The 13,403-nt window shown below is 47.2% G+C and overlaps 1 protein-coding gene across 3 annotated transcripts in view; it reads left to right on the plus strand.

The window, feature by feature from the left end:
- The window catches only part of CAPS2 (calcyphosine 2), an 825,864-nt gene that overhangs the window by 617,089 nt on the left and 195,372 nt on the right, over positions 1-13,403 (plus strand). For all 3 annotated transcript variants that reach the window (XM_085653843.1, XM_085653845.1, XM_085653844.1), the window contains one exon: positions 9,195-9,349. In XM_085653843.1, coding sequence (XP_085509969.1) covers positions 9,195-9,349 — 155 coding nt within the window. The remainder of the gene's footprint in view (positions 1-9,194; positions 9,350-13,403) is intronic.

The raw sequence follows: 13,403 nt of genomic DNA on the forward strand, positions 1-13,403 counted from the left end.
CCCTTCGGCTTTACCAGTGCCCCTCGGGTGTTCATGAAAGTGATGGCAGTGGTTGCAGCTTACCTGCGCAGTTCGGGGCTGTCGTCTTCCCCTACCTCGACAACTGGTTGTTGAAAGCGGGCTCGCCTCAGGCAGTCGTCACCCACCTTCAAACTACAGCCGACCTCCTGCATTTGCTGGGGTTCTCCATCGACGTGCCGAAGTCGCACCTGAGTCCCTCTCAGATGCTCCCCTTCATCGGAGCGGTTCTGGATTCGACGCTGTTTCGGGTTTATCCTCCCGAGCAGCGAGTCCGGGATATTCAGGCTATAATTCCGACCTTTCAGCCTCTGTCCCGGGTTTCAGTCAGGGTGACCCTCTGGCTCCTGGGCCTGATGGCCTCCTGCATCCTGCTAGTGCAACATGCCAGATGGCATATGCGGGCTCAGCAGTGGGACCTGAAGTTCCAGTGGGCGCAGCATCAGGGCAACCTGTCCGATCATGTCCAGATCTCGGAGGGCACTGCACGACAATTGCAGTGGTGGCTCACGAATCGCGGTTGGGTTAATGAAAGATCCCTCTCCCTTCCCCAACCGGAGCACACAGTGGTGACGGATGCGTCCCTCCTGGGATGGGGAGTCCACTTCGGAGAGGCGGAGATCAGAGGACTCTGGTCTCCGGCGAAGTCCCGGCTCCATATCAACCTGTTGGAGCTTCGGGCGATCCGACTGGCACTGAAGGCATTCCTTCCCTCTGTCCGGGGAAGTGTGGTGCAGGTGTTCACGGACAACACCACCACCATGTGGTATTGCAACAAACAGGGCGGGGTGAGGTCCTGGACCCTTTGTCAGGCTCTGTGCCTCTGGACATGGCTGGAACATCAAGGCATTACCTTGGTTCAACACCTGGCAGGTTCTCTGAACACCAGGGCGGACAAACTCAGCCGCCGGTGGTCTGCACTCGGACGTGGCGCATGGACTCTTTCAGCAGTGGGGAGAGCCTTGGTTAGATCCATTCGCCACCGAAGAGAACTCGCAATGTCATCAGTTCTGCGCGTTGGAATTTCCAAGGCGGCACCCGCTCGGCGAGGCTTTTCGTCGCAAGTGGAGTTGCAGTCTGTTGTACGCCTTTCCGCCAATACCACTTTTGCCCAGAGTGCTGAAGAAGATCCGGTGCGACCGGGCCCAAGTCATCCTTGTGGCTTCCCGGATTGGGCACGAAGATACTGGTATCCCGAGCTCGTCAGCATGGCGATCGATCCACCGATCCGTCTGCCTCTTCGGGAGGATCTTCTGTCGCAGCAGTAGGGGACGGTCCTCCACCCGAACCTGTTCAGCCTCCACCTCCATGCGTGGAGATTGAGTGGCGACAGTTGACAGTTTTCGATCTTCCTCCCGAAGTCTGTGATGTCATCTTGGCAGCCAGGCATCCCTCCACTAAAACGGTATACGTCTGTCAGTGGAACAAATTTGTGGCATGGTGCTCAGCGAAAGCTGTGGATCCCCTTTCTGCCCCTCTTTCGCAAGTTCTTCTGTTCCTGCTTTCCTTGGCTCGGCAGGGCTCTGCTCTGGGCACTCTAAAATGTTATCTTTCTGCCATCCTCGCCTTTCTTCGGCTTCCTGATCAGCCTTCTCTTTTTAAGTCTGCGGTTGTTAACCATTTCCTTAAAGGCATTACACACACGTTTCCTCCCATGCCGTTCATCATGCCTCAATGGGACTTGAATCTCGTTTTGACCTATCTGATGTGCGCTCCTTTCGAGCCCCTTCATACCTGTACTTTGCGTCTTCTCACTCTCAAGACAGCTTTCCTGGTAGCTATCACCTCTGCCAGAAGAGTGAGTGAACTCCAGGTTCTTTCTTTCAAACCTCCTTTCCTTTCTGTTCATCTGGACAAGGTGGTTTTAAGGACCTGTCCTTCTTTCTTGCCAAAGGTTGTTACGCCCTTCCACATCGGGCAGATCATCACTTTGCCCACCTTCTTTCTGCCTCCTTCAAGGGAGGAGGAGAGGCTCCATCGTCTGGACCCAAAACGTGTGCTTACGTTCTATCTGCAGCGTACACAGCAGTTCCGGGTGGATGACCAGCTCTTTGTTGGCTACGTGGGCGCCAAAAAAGGTCGGGCCGTGCACAAATGAACCATCCTGCGGTGAGTCGGTCTGTGCATCAAAGCATGTTACTCCTTGGCTAAGAAGGAGCCTCCTGTGGGGCTGCGTGCCCATTCTACCAGAGCAACTGCAGCCACTACTGCCTTGTGACGCGGCGTTCCCTTGCAGCACATTTGTCAGGCAGCTGGGCCTCGCTGCACACGTTTACCAAGCATTACTGCCTTGACAGTCCAGTCCGGAGTGATTGCTTTTTTGGCCGTTCTGTTCTCCGTGACTTTCTGGTGTAATTTGTTCGCAGACCCACCACCGGGGTTGGTATTGCTGGGGTATCTATTCTAAGGTAAGGAATCTATCACTAACGTGTCTCTTTCAGATGCACAAGTTACTACTTGTGTAACGATATATCTGTAAGAGACATTAGTTAGTGATAGATTCCTTACCGCCCCACCCATCCTCACCGTTCTGCGAACTGGCTACTAGGGTTAAGGTCATCCCTCTTAGGGCCCTAGTTTTCTGCACCAGTGGTCAGTATCTTGCATGGCTCTGCGTACCTGGCGCGGAAAGTCGTGTACAGAACGGACGTCAGCACGCATGGGTGGCGCCTAAGTACTCTCCGTGGCGCAATCTCGGTGCTTACGATGCCAGTGACGGACGCGGAGCCGCACGACGCCACCTACTGACGCACAGGAATGCTACTAAACAAAACTTTCCGGATCCAGTCTGACGCCTGGGGATATTCTAAGGTAAGAAATCTATCACTAACTAATGTCTCTTACAGATATATTGTTACACAAGTAGTAACTTGTGCGACAGATCTGCATGAGTTGTGCCTCTGGTGTTTGTGTTCGGTGCACGACTTCAAGTCCTGTGAGGAATAATCCTTATGGACCAGGATGCAATCTCGGAACGTGAGGCACACCTCTAAGTCGCCTACCTCCTTAAGAAGCCATTGAAGTCCCGCTCACAGTCAAACTCATTCTGTCATGGGGTCACACTAGGCCTGGGCGAGAACACCACCATTTTACATGCTCACGTTTGAAGTTGACATCTTTTCTTGAACGTTAACATTTGACACACATTTGCTTGCATGTTTGTATGGATAGTGTTCCATGAAATAACTTTGGTTACATTTATAAATCTTCATAGGCATGTTATCAGCACCTTGAACATTCTATATGAAAGCTAAAGTTCACTGCAAAAAATTATAATGTTTACTATTCGCTCAGCGACAGCTTTGTCTGGATCGAAACTATGACAGCCTGACTGGAACTAAGGCATGGCAAAATGGGTGAAGTTTATTATATAATTGACATCACTACTTTGTGCAGTCAGAGGAGCATTTAGCTGACACTGTTGAGTTTGCCCAAGGCCGGTTTTCCAGCCCAGCTGAATCCTGTTTACCACCTGAGAAGGATGGTGCTCAGCTCTACACCAAAAATGTGGAGAATGTGGTTCTGTCGGTACAGAATTGATTCCTGGTATACGGAATAATAACCAATAAAAAACAACAATAATACTCAAACCTTTCAGCAAAATTCAAGGAAAAGGGAAGAGAAGAGCCATATGATTCACAAAACACACCGAAAATAAAACAATCAACGTTTGTATTTAAGGAAAAATCCAGATATTCTTTACATTTTGTGGTGTCTGGATGACATTAGGAGGCTGTCAGTGTTCATGAACATACAATTTGTTCCAACGGCGCAAGTGATATGGTGAAAAAAGTGCAAACAAAGTGCTGAATGTGAACAAGATATATACAGTGCTGAAAGAATTGTTGAAATTAGTCATTCAAAAGGACATAAATCCCTAGGTACATGAAGCTCCACATCGCTTGGGATTTTAAATTCCCATTTCACGTGCGGTGGAGAGATTAGGGTCAGGATTATCATAAATTCGTCAACGTTTTGACCCAGAAACATGCGTGATTGACTAGTAGGCACAGCAGGTCTTCCTCAGGACTAGACGAATATATAACATCAATGATACAATCACATCAATGGCGCGGCACAGTACTGTAGCTCTCCGGCATCGCTCTGGAAATTTCCTTCCCTTTCCGTTTCATTGATTATTGCTGAAAGGTTTGAGTATTATTGTTAGTTTTCTATTTGTTATTATTCACTATACCAGAAATCAATTCTGTACCCCGCAGAACCACATTTCCCCCATTCTTGTACACCCAGGTTCTGAGGAGCACTGGGTCACCCCATTATACTAGATGCAGCTCTACACCAAGACGGGCTCCCAGATGAAACATACCCACATGTAACTGGGGAGGTTAGATCACCCTACAAAGATTCTTGCAGATTCACATCCCCTAGGTACACTAGGATAAGAAGCGCTCTGTAGGAGCACAAATATAAACTGTTCCTATATGCAAGCATATATTCTATGTAACCGCACAATGGTTCTATACCATTCTCGTGATGCTGATTACTCTGTTCTGTTTCCTTCTTATTGCTTCAAAATATTTAAATGCTAATTTGAGTATTTCTTATGTCTATCTTTGGGCATGCATGAGTTATCAAACAAAAGGCTTCTAGATCTGTTTCATGATTTCCTTGGGGAGTCAGGGTTGTCATGTTCTGAGGTTGCACATACCACCTGCTACCTTGTTAGATCAGAACCAATCAAACACTCACACCCAGGTGTGAGTGTTTGATTGGTTCTGATGCTCCGTCCATCACCACCTCCTTTTGTACCGCTTTCAATAGTTCATCATGAGATGGTAAAAACGTTATCATTTTGCAATTCATTTGGGAGTCAGTTGGATCCAGTCCTCTTATGATCGCAGTTCTACACGAGCTTATTCCTCTATCCAAGAAGGTTCTCTGTAAAAAAGTGACACGCTCTGGTTGCAGCTTCTTGCAATGACATAAGATGAATTAGGTCTTCTTTTTGATATCCGCAATTTCGGCATTCTTTTGTCTCAATGTCCTTACAATGTGGCTCGTCAGCTAGGGTAGGAAATTTGCCAAAACGCAATGCCATCAGTTGTCTTTTAATGTAGATAGAGAACGTAGAGTCTAGGTAGGCCGCCGGTTTAAGGGTTTTGTAGTTGTTAATCACTGCCCACGAATGAGAACGATGAGAAAAAATGCCTTTGTCTGTTCACAACGAATGAAATTTTGCTGCCTTGTTTAGAGCCAGCTTAAATGATGAGAAAGGCATATTTTGTTCCAAAGATTAGTAGAACAAGTTGCCTTCAGTGCACTGGTCAAAAATTGGTTGGCTTGCAAGTTATTTTGCATTTCCAATTCCAGCCATAACAATTTGTTGAGGCTATTTTCCTCTGCCTTTTGCTTAATTCGATACCACACCTTTATATATGTATAAAATCTGTCCAGTGATACGTTCATCAGTCCAAATTCTAATCGCATTTGTGCAGGCGAAGCGTTCATGGGAATTTGAAAAACCTTTTTATAGATTCTTGTTATTAATTTATTAAGAATTTCGGAGTCCTTTCCATGCATGTCCACACTGGCATATGATAAGGTTGGCAGTGCCTTACCAGAAATAATCGTCGGGAGCGGCCTTAGGGATGGCCCTACCAACTTCTTTGCCAATGACCTAAACACAAATATTAAGGCCCCCGCTCTCTGCGTCATGTAATTTTTCTGGTCACGTAGGGATAACTTATCATCTATGTAGTATCCCAAGTACTTATAGCTGGATACTTTTTCCAATTGTTTACCTTCTAGCCAGATGTTGTGTTGTGGGGCTAGTCGAGTGGTGATGAGCATTGTTTTTGTTTTAGAATAATTAAGTTCCAACACGCCCTAGGTACACTAGGGTAAGAAGCGCTCGGTAGGAGCACAAATATAAACTGTACCTATATGCAAGCATATATTCTATATAACAGCACAATGGTTGAATTGTTCATTTTCTGTACCATTCTCGTGATGCTGATTACTCTGTTCTGTTTCCTTCTTATTGCTTCAAAATATTTAAATGCTAATTTCAGTATTTCTTGCGTCTATATTTGGGCATGCATGAGTTATCAAACAAAAGGCTTCTAGATCTGTTTCATGATTTCCTTGGGGAGTCAGGGTTGTCATGTTCTGAGGTTGCACATACCACCTGCTACCTTGTTAGATTAGAGGTACAGATGGTGCACTGTGAGCTAGCCAGGACTAAGGACAACATATCCTGATGGTGTGCATAGAATCGGTCATGCACAGTTTTGACGTTTATGTTGGCCAACAAACACGTAGTCTTACTGACAAAGTGCCAGAGGGTATAGACAGAGTTCAGAAAGAAACTGACATTGATGCACAGGGGTTGTGGTTATATGTGGCTCTGTCGTCTCCTCCGGGGCCGAACAAAGTCAACATGGAATTGCAAGATGCCACCTACCAGGGCACAGAGCAATGCTGTTGAAATCTTCTGGATCCAGTCTGGCACCAGAGAGGATTCTAAAGGTGAGAAATCTATGGTTACATAGAGTATCCACTAGAAGGCGTGTTCCCTAGGGGAAGTAGCTTGGTCATCAGGAGAACTGAGTTGTTCACTATTTCTGTTGTGGTTTGTGTATATATTTATCATAGTGACAATGTCTCTTTATAATTTTCTGGAAGAAAGTATCTGCCTTTAAAGGAATCAATGTTAAACTTTGGAGTTCTGGACCAGTGCTTTCATTGTTTAAGGAGTCTGTTGCATATATAAACCATAGATAACAATAATATACTTCCTGGTATGTCGTGTTCCTTGTTTGGTACTAAAGGGCCCACTTAGAGATAAGTCCTGCTTTCTGTGATGCTCACCCTTGGGAATGGAAGCTCTGTGAGTCTGCACACGGGCATGGATCAGTGCTGAGCCCCCCTATCATGTATGCAGTGCAGACCTATGTAGGCAAAACACTAACGACTGCACGTTTGTGAATCTATGAGAATCGTCAAAGCCTTCCTTTGTTATATGCTTATTAAAGTAGATTTCCATGCTATGCAGTGTTTACCCCGTCTTTCCTTCTAATAGTCTGGGAAGACTGGTTCTCAAGACTGTTTGTGCTGCAAGAGACTATCTTATATAAGGAATGTTACTTTGTACCAAGGTACAACTTTACTTGTTCTTGCTGAACTTCTTAATACAATTAACTCTTCAGTACCTCACTTGCATCAAGTTGGATCACTCGTGTTCCCGTAAATGAGCTAGTTCTACAAAGCCTAGTGCTCTCTACCTAATCATAGGTGCTCGCCAGTGCTTAGTTTGTGCTGTTGGGTGTGCATCCGCACTGATTTCTGGGGACCGGCTGCTTATTTTTCTCTGGCAGACTTTCATCCAGAGCAAGAGAGAAAAACGCAAAAGGATCAAAAGTGGCAAAGAAGAAGGAAGCGAAAGATGGATAAAAACTAAGCAAGAGAGAATGTAGAGATGAAAAAGAACCTTCAAGAGTGAGATGGAGAGACAGGGAGTCTGGTGGTGGATTAAAAAGGCATATGGTGGAATCAAAACTATGCAGCATTGGTATTTGCCACCCCAACTGTCGTAACGCCAGTCGTGGGACTCCAGGCAAAACTGTGGGCCCAGGCACTTATTCTTTTATACTGCACTGGTGCTAGCCTTCTTCTAGGAGTTATTCTATATGTGCGCAAATGCCAATACAGTACAAACGGTTTGAAAGGGTTAATATGGCAGATTATATTGATTCACTGAGCATGGGCATTGCAGCATTTGGGCTGTGCACGACCTTTTACAGCACCATTGGAAGTGGGGCACCCATGCTCGTGACTCTAACCTTAGTAAGTGAAGTGCTTCCAGAAAATCCCTCGTGGACGTGAAAGGTCTGTTTAATATCGATGCCTTTTAATATGGAAGCTTATTCCTAGTGATCTAGTTCCTGTTGTTTCTAGTTGGTGTCTTTCTGCTTATTGGTATTTACTGCATAACATTGTTGGAAGAAGGCTAGCTAAACGGAAAGGTTCAATATAAGCCATTAGTTCCAGCTTCCACTGAACATTTATAGTCTCATAGGCATATTCCTGCACTGTGCTGTACAGCATGATGTGTTTTATCTGATCATAAAATGATGCATTGATACCGTATTCTTTGTGTTTCAGGAAAAACCTGTTCAACAAACGGGCCCCTGCCTTCCTCAGTGGCATCCTCTAGCCATTGTTATCTGTTATGTACCCGATGATGGGCTTTGGCAATCTTACAGAATGGTACTTCATGTTCTGTATGTGCTTGAAATTGATAGTGTGTATGTTTAGAGAATAAAGATTTCTTGACAGCATCACTTATCTTGCTGCTCTGTCTGATTTCTGAGATAACACTGTTGCACCAAGTCTTTTGTTACCCAACATCTAGATTTCAACGTTTCCATTTGCAAGCAAGTCCACCAATTTCCTCACTCAGTCTCATTTGAACGTAGCAGACTGCGCAGCTGATAGATGCGTCTTCTGTATATTGTCATATTTGATGCATTTTTCTCATATTGTGACAGGACTTTTTGACTTTCTTGAATGGCCCCTAGGAGTGCACCCGATACAAATAGGCCTTGGCAAAATGAATGCAATCATAAACCTATCAAAATCAACCTCATGTGGCATTTGATCATATTCACTTGATAGTTAATGAAAACCCTCAACTGTATCCCCTGCGGAAGCCTTGTGTACTTTTTATTATAGACTGACGGATAGCAGAGTAACAAAACGCCGAAAGTAACAAGATCTGCTGTTTTTCAATGATCAATAACTCAATAGGCGAAATGCCAGGGGAGGGAAAGGGAGAGATTAGAGGAGGTTTGGCAAGCAAACCACAGGATTGCAGGCCACAACAAAGGGTAAAGTACTACTGGCTAACCCAAAATGATGTCCCATCTTCCATCTGTGAAGTTGTTGTTGAGATTCTAGGGCTAGTTGAGTAAGGCCACATACTTGAAATGTACATCAGATACTTGACAGGCATTTAATGCCTGTCAGCATAAAGAATGTTACATTCTTCTTCTTCTCTTTAATGCAATGATGATAGTTTTGAAAGTGTTCCGGTAAGGACATCTCTTCAGGGAAAAAGCTTTGTATTGCTTAGAAGAAAGTTTACTACTTGAAAGCTGGTATTTAATTATTTTGCTATTGTTTCCTTCTTATGGTCTTCCAATTTCAATTTTCAGATCTAGTGAAAGACAGACTGAGTAAAAGAGGTGTGCGCACTTTAACAGGATTAGGAAAGTATTTCCGACAGCTGGACAAAAAAGGAGCGGGATTTCTGAACAAGGAAGAATACAAAAATGCATTGAAATATTTCCACTTGGAAATTCCTGAAAAGGTATGTTTAGTATCGCTTAAATCTAAGTTTCATATTCAAAAAGAGGCATTTGAACTATTACAACAGCATATACCCATAGATATATCAGTGGTGGTGTCGATTGTCATATGAAATAGCTATATCTGAATTCTGTGCCAGAGGTGGTGTTCATGAACCCGACTGGATGGAATTGTGAAATTGACCAAACCTGCGTGCAAAGCGCACTTGTCTACATAATTCCAATTACACTTTTTCTAAATGTATGTCCTACGTGTACATCAAAATGGTAATGAGACTATATGCAGGGACACTAGATATATACAACTATGCAGCTGCTGCATCATGTTTTACATAGTTATAGGTTTGGTACACTTGCCACCTAATCCACACTTGGCTGCACAATTTGTAGATGTCAACATAACAATGTTTTGTAATCGCTGCGCACAGAGTACAGAGTACAGGAGCACCAAAAAGTCTACAAACTTAACCTGGTCATGTTTCCTCTATTGACTGGCATATTCATTAATTAAAGAAGTGAGATTTTTGCTCAAATGATGTTAATATCCCCAAATTAACAAACTGGGGCAATAACTACTTATTTTTTTGCAGCAGGAAACTATACATATTTAAAAAGAATTCATTCAGAATTCCTTCATTATCATAAACATCTTTTTCAAATTTTTGTTTGTCACAGACATTGTTCTGAAAGCCACAGTGATTACAATACTGCATGCAGAGTTTTGAAGAATCACAAACATTTCCATTGTTCTAAAACATCTTACTGTGCTTCCTAGTGAGACACTTACGTAGTAAAAACGTAAGTAAAGACGTAACGTATGATTCAGTTATGCAGATGTTGTTTCCTAATTGAAATAGGTACTTACAGAGTATATACAAACCTATGGCTGGTTTAAAACTTACTAGGATGGGAGGAGGAGCCTAGCGCTTGACCAAGATGGCCGCGTGAGCTTAGGGCTCCCGAGACCCTCGCGCCCTCCGTCGACTATCCTGTCTCTAATCCTGTCTGCATGCATGGCATCGTGTAGATGATTGGTCAGGGAGCCGATTGATGCTACCCGCGGTCGGATCGTCCACCGGGAACCGGACTTACACCTGGCGGAAGACTGCGGCCTATCTCCCGGGGAAGCCAGGGGCTAGAGTTGGCTGGATGCCCGACTCCTAGTTGAACAACAACGGCCAGGCGAGGTGTGAACTGCCGGACGGAGGTCCCCGCACTTTCACTTTCGATTTCGCTCCCTTTGTCAGCCCTGCTACTGGAGAGCTCTGGATGGCTTTATTACCCCGGGGACGCTCTGTAGGCTACTCTGGCGGTCCACGGTAGAACTGATCACTCCTTATTCCTCTCCTTGAGAGGGACCCGTCTTAACTGAACCGACCTGCTTGGAGTCAACCATGTCGGGCAAAGCAGAAGGGGATCGGCAGAAGCCTAAGTCTACCAGGCGGGGAACCTACACCCAAGTCAACAGCATGGACCGATATGCTCTGCAAAAGGGATCACCGAGTGGATCGAGCCAGGTGCCGGATGCCCAGAAGGAGGACTCGCCTGTGGCCCCGGAGCTCTCCCTGCAGGATGTCATGGGCGCGCTCGAGGGGATGCAGACTTCGATTGGGAGGCAGTTTGAGGCCCTGGCGCATAAGGTGGATGCCATTTTGGTGGATGTCAACCTGATCCGTGCGGACTTGGGCAAAACGAATGAACGGGTTAAGAACTTGGACCTCAAGACCACGGGCCTCACTGATGATGTTACGGAACTGCAGACCGAGGTTCGTAAGCTGAGGTCCGAGAGTGATCTCGTCGCCCGCCGGCTGGAGGACTTTGAGAGCCGGGCTAGGCGCAACAATGTGCGCGTTATCGGGGTCCCGGAGTCCTCGGATGAGGCTTCGGTTGACCTGCTTGTTGAAGACCTGGTCCTCAACCATCTGAAGCCCAAGGGCCTTGGGAAGTTCTTTGCGGTGGAAAGGGCCCATAGAGTGCCGGGCGGGAGGCCTAAGGCGGGTGCCCCGCCGAGGCCGATCGTGGCCCGGCTCTTTCACTTTCGAGATCGGGACGCTATTCTGCAAGCATCGAGGGTGACGGGCCCGGTCCCCTTCCAGAACGCGTCGGTGAATTTCTATCCGGACTTCACCCAGCAGGTGCAGAGGCAGAGACCGGGCTTTCTGGGGGTGAAGCGGCGGCTCCGGGACAGAGACCTGAAGTATGCCATGCTCTTCCCTGCCAGACTGCGGGTGGTGCACGACGATCGGACATTCTTTTTTGACTCTCCTGTTATGGCCGACGAATGGCTGGACGCTTTGCCCCGGCGACGGACGGGGGACGACACAGCCGAGGATGGAGACAGTGGCCGGGATGGGCAGGGCTGACATCTCGGGGCCGGTCTGACTTGATTTGACTATACTTGAAGACTTGCATAGAGTGCAGTAACTGTGGAGGGTTGCGGGAGGACGAGGGTTGCTCTTTTCCTCCCTTAGGGTACTTTTTGTAGACTTTTTGTTTTTGTAGGGCGACAGGCACACTGCAAGTTGGGGGGGCTTTGTAAGCTGCAGCAGGGGTGCAGGGTGGGGGGAGTTTTAGGGATTTTGGGGTTGTTGTTGGGGGGTTTCTTTCTGCAAGGCATGATGCTTATATCCAGGGCTGTTCCATGGTGGCTCCTCGGGTGTGGGGTGGGCCTCTTTTCGTTTGAGGATGGGGGGTAGGGGCTTAAGTGTTATAAGCTGGAATGTTAATGGGTTGGGGGATCGCATTAAGCGGGGGATTGTTTTGCAATTTTTGAAACGATCATTGCCGGATGTTGCCCTGCTGCAGGAGACGCATCTTATAGGAAATACGTGCTATGCCCTGAATAGGAAGGGGTATAAATTCATTGCACATTCAGGATTCTCATCTGGGTCCAGGGGTGTGGGCATCCTAGTTAGAGCTTCGTTGCCATTTGAGGTGGACTCCACCATTGTTGATGATAGGGGGAGGTTTGTGGCGGTGGCGGGGCGGTGGGAAGGACGGACTGTGGTTTTAGTTTCGGTTTATGTCCCGCCTGCCCTGCAGGCCTCAACTTTTGCAGATCTGGGTAGGGCCCTGCTGGATCTCCCGGGGGGAATGCTTGTGGTGGGAGGGGATTTCAGCGCTGTTTGCTCCGGCCTGCTGGATAGACACCCGCCCAGAGACACAGGGGGGGCTCAGAAATGGCTTCCAGACTTCCTAGACACGCTTGGTCTGATAGACTGCTGGCGGCTCCGGCACCCCACACAGAGCCAGTACACGTTCCACTCCGGGGCACATGGTAGCCTCTCCAGGATTGATTACTTGCTCACTCTGGCCGCGCATGCCTCGTTGGTATCCGAGGCGAGGCACATGGCGCGCGGTATATATGACCACTCGCCAGTGTGGATCCGGCTGGATCTAGGTCGGGAGGGAGGAGGAAGGGTGGCCCCTATCAACCCTTGGTATTTCCGAGACCCCAAGATGCGCAGCGCCCTGGTAAAGAAGGTAGAAAATTTTTTCAAGGACAATCAGGGAACCGTTGACTCGGCAGTGTCGCTGTGGGAAGCTTTTAAGACCGTGCTTCGGGGGGAGGCCCTCTCCCTAGTAGTGGCTGCAAAGAGGCGTAGAGATGGTGAGATTCTGCAGGTGGAGGAGGAGATCGCGGCTCTGGAGGGAGCGATGGAGGAGGAGGTTACAGAGTCCTCACTGCATGAGCTTTGTTTGAAGCAAACTGAGTATAAAGACCTGGTGACGAACGCCGCTAAGACCCTCAGTAGGGAACAGCAGGGCCGACTGTATGATGTTGGTGATAAGGCAGGGAAACTCCTGGCGTGGCTGGACAAAAAAGAACGGGTCAATAGAGTGGTGCCAGAGTTGACGGGAGAGAGGGGAGAGGCGATTGTGGAACCTGAGGGGATTGTAAAGAGCTTCTCGGACTATTTCTGTAAGGTTTATGCCTCTGCGTCGGATAGGCCAACCGAGGACTCGTGTGACCTCCTCCGTGATATCGAGTTGCCATGCCTCTCTGCTATAGATAGGGACGATCTGGATGGTGACATAACGGTCGACGAGGTGGCG

This window comes from Triturus cristatus, chromosome 4_1, assembly GCF_964204655.1.
Source record: "Triturus cristatus chromosome 4_1, aTriCri1.1, whole genome shotgun sequence".
NCBI lineage: Eukaryota > Metazoa > Chordata > Amphibia > Caudata > Salamandridae > Triturus > Triturus cristatus.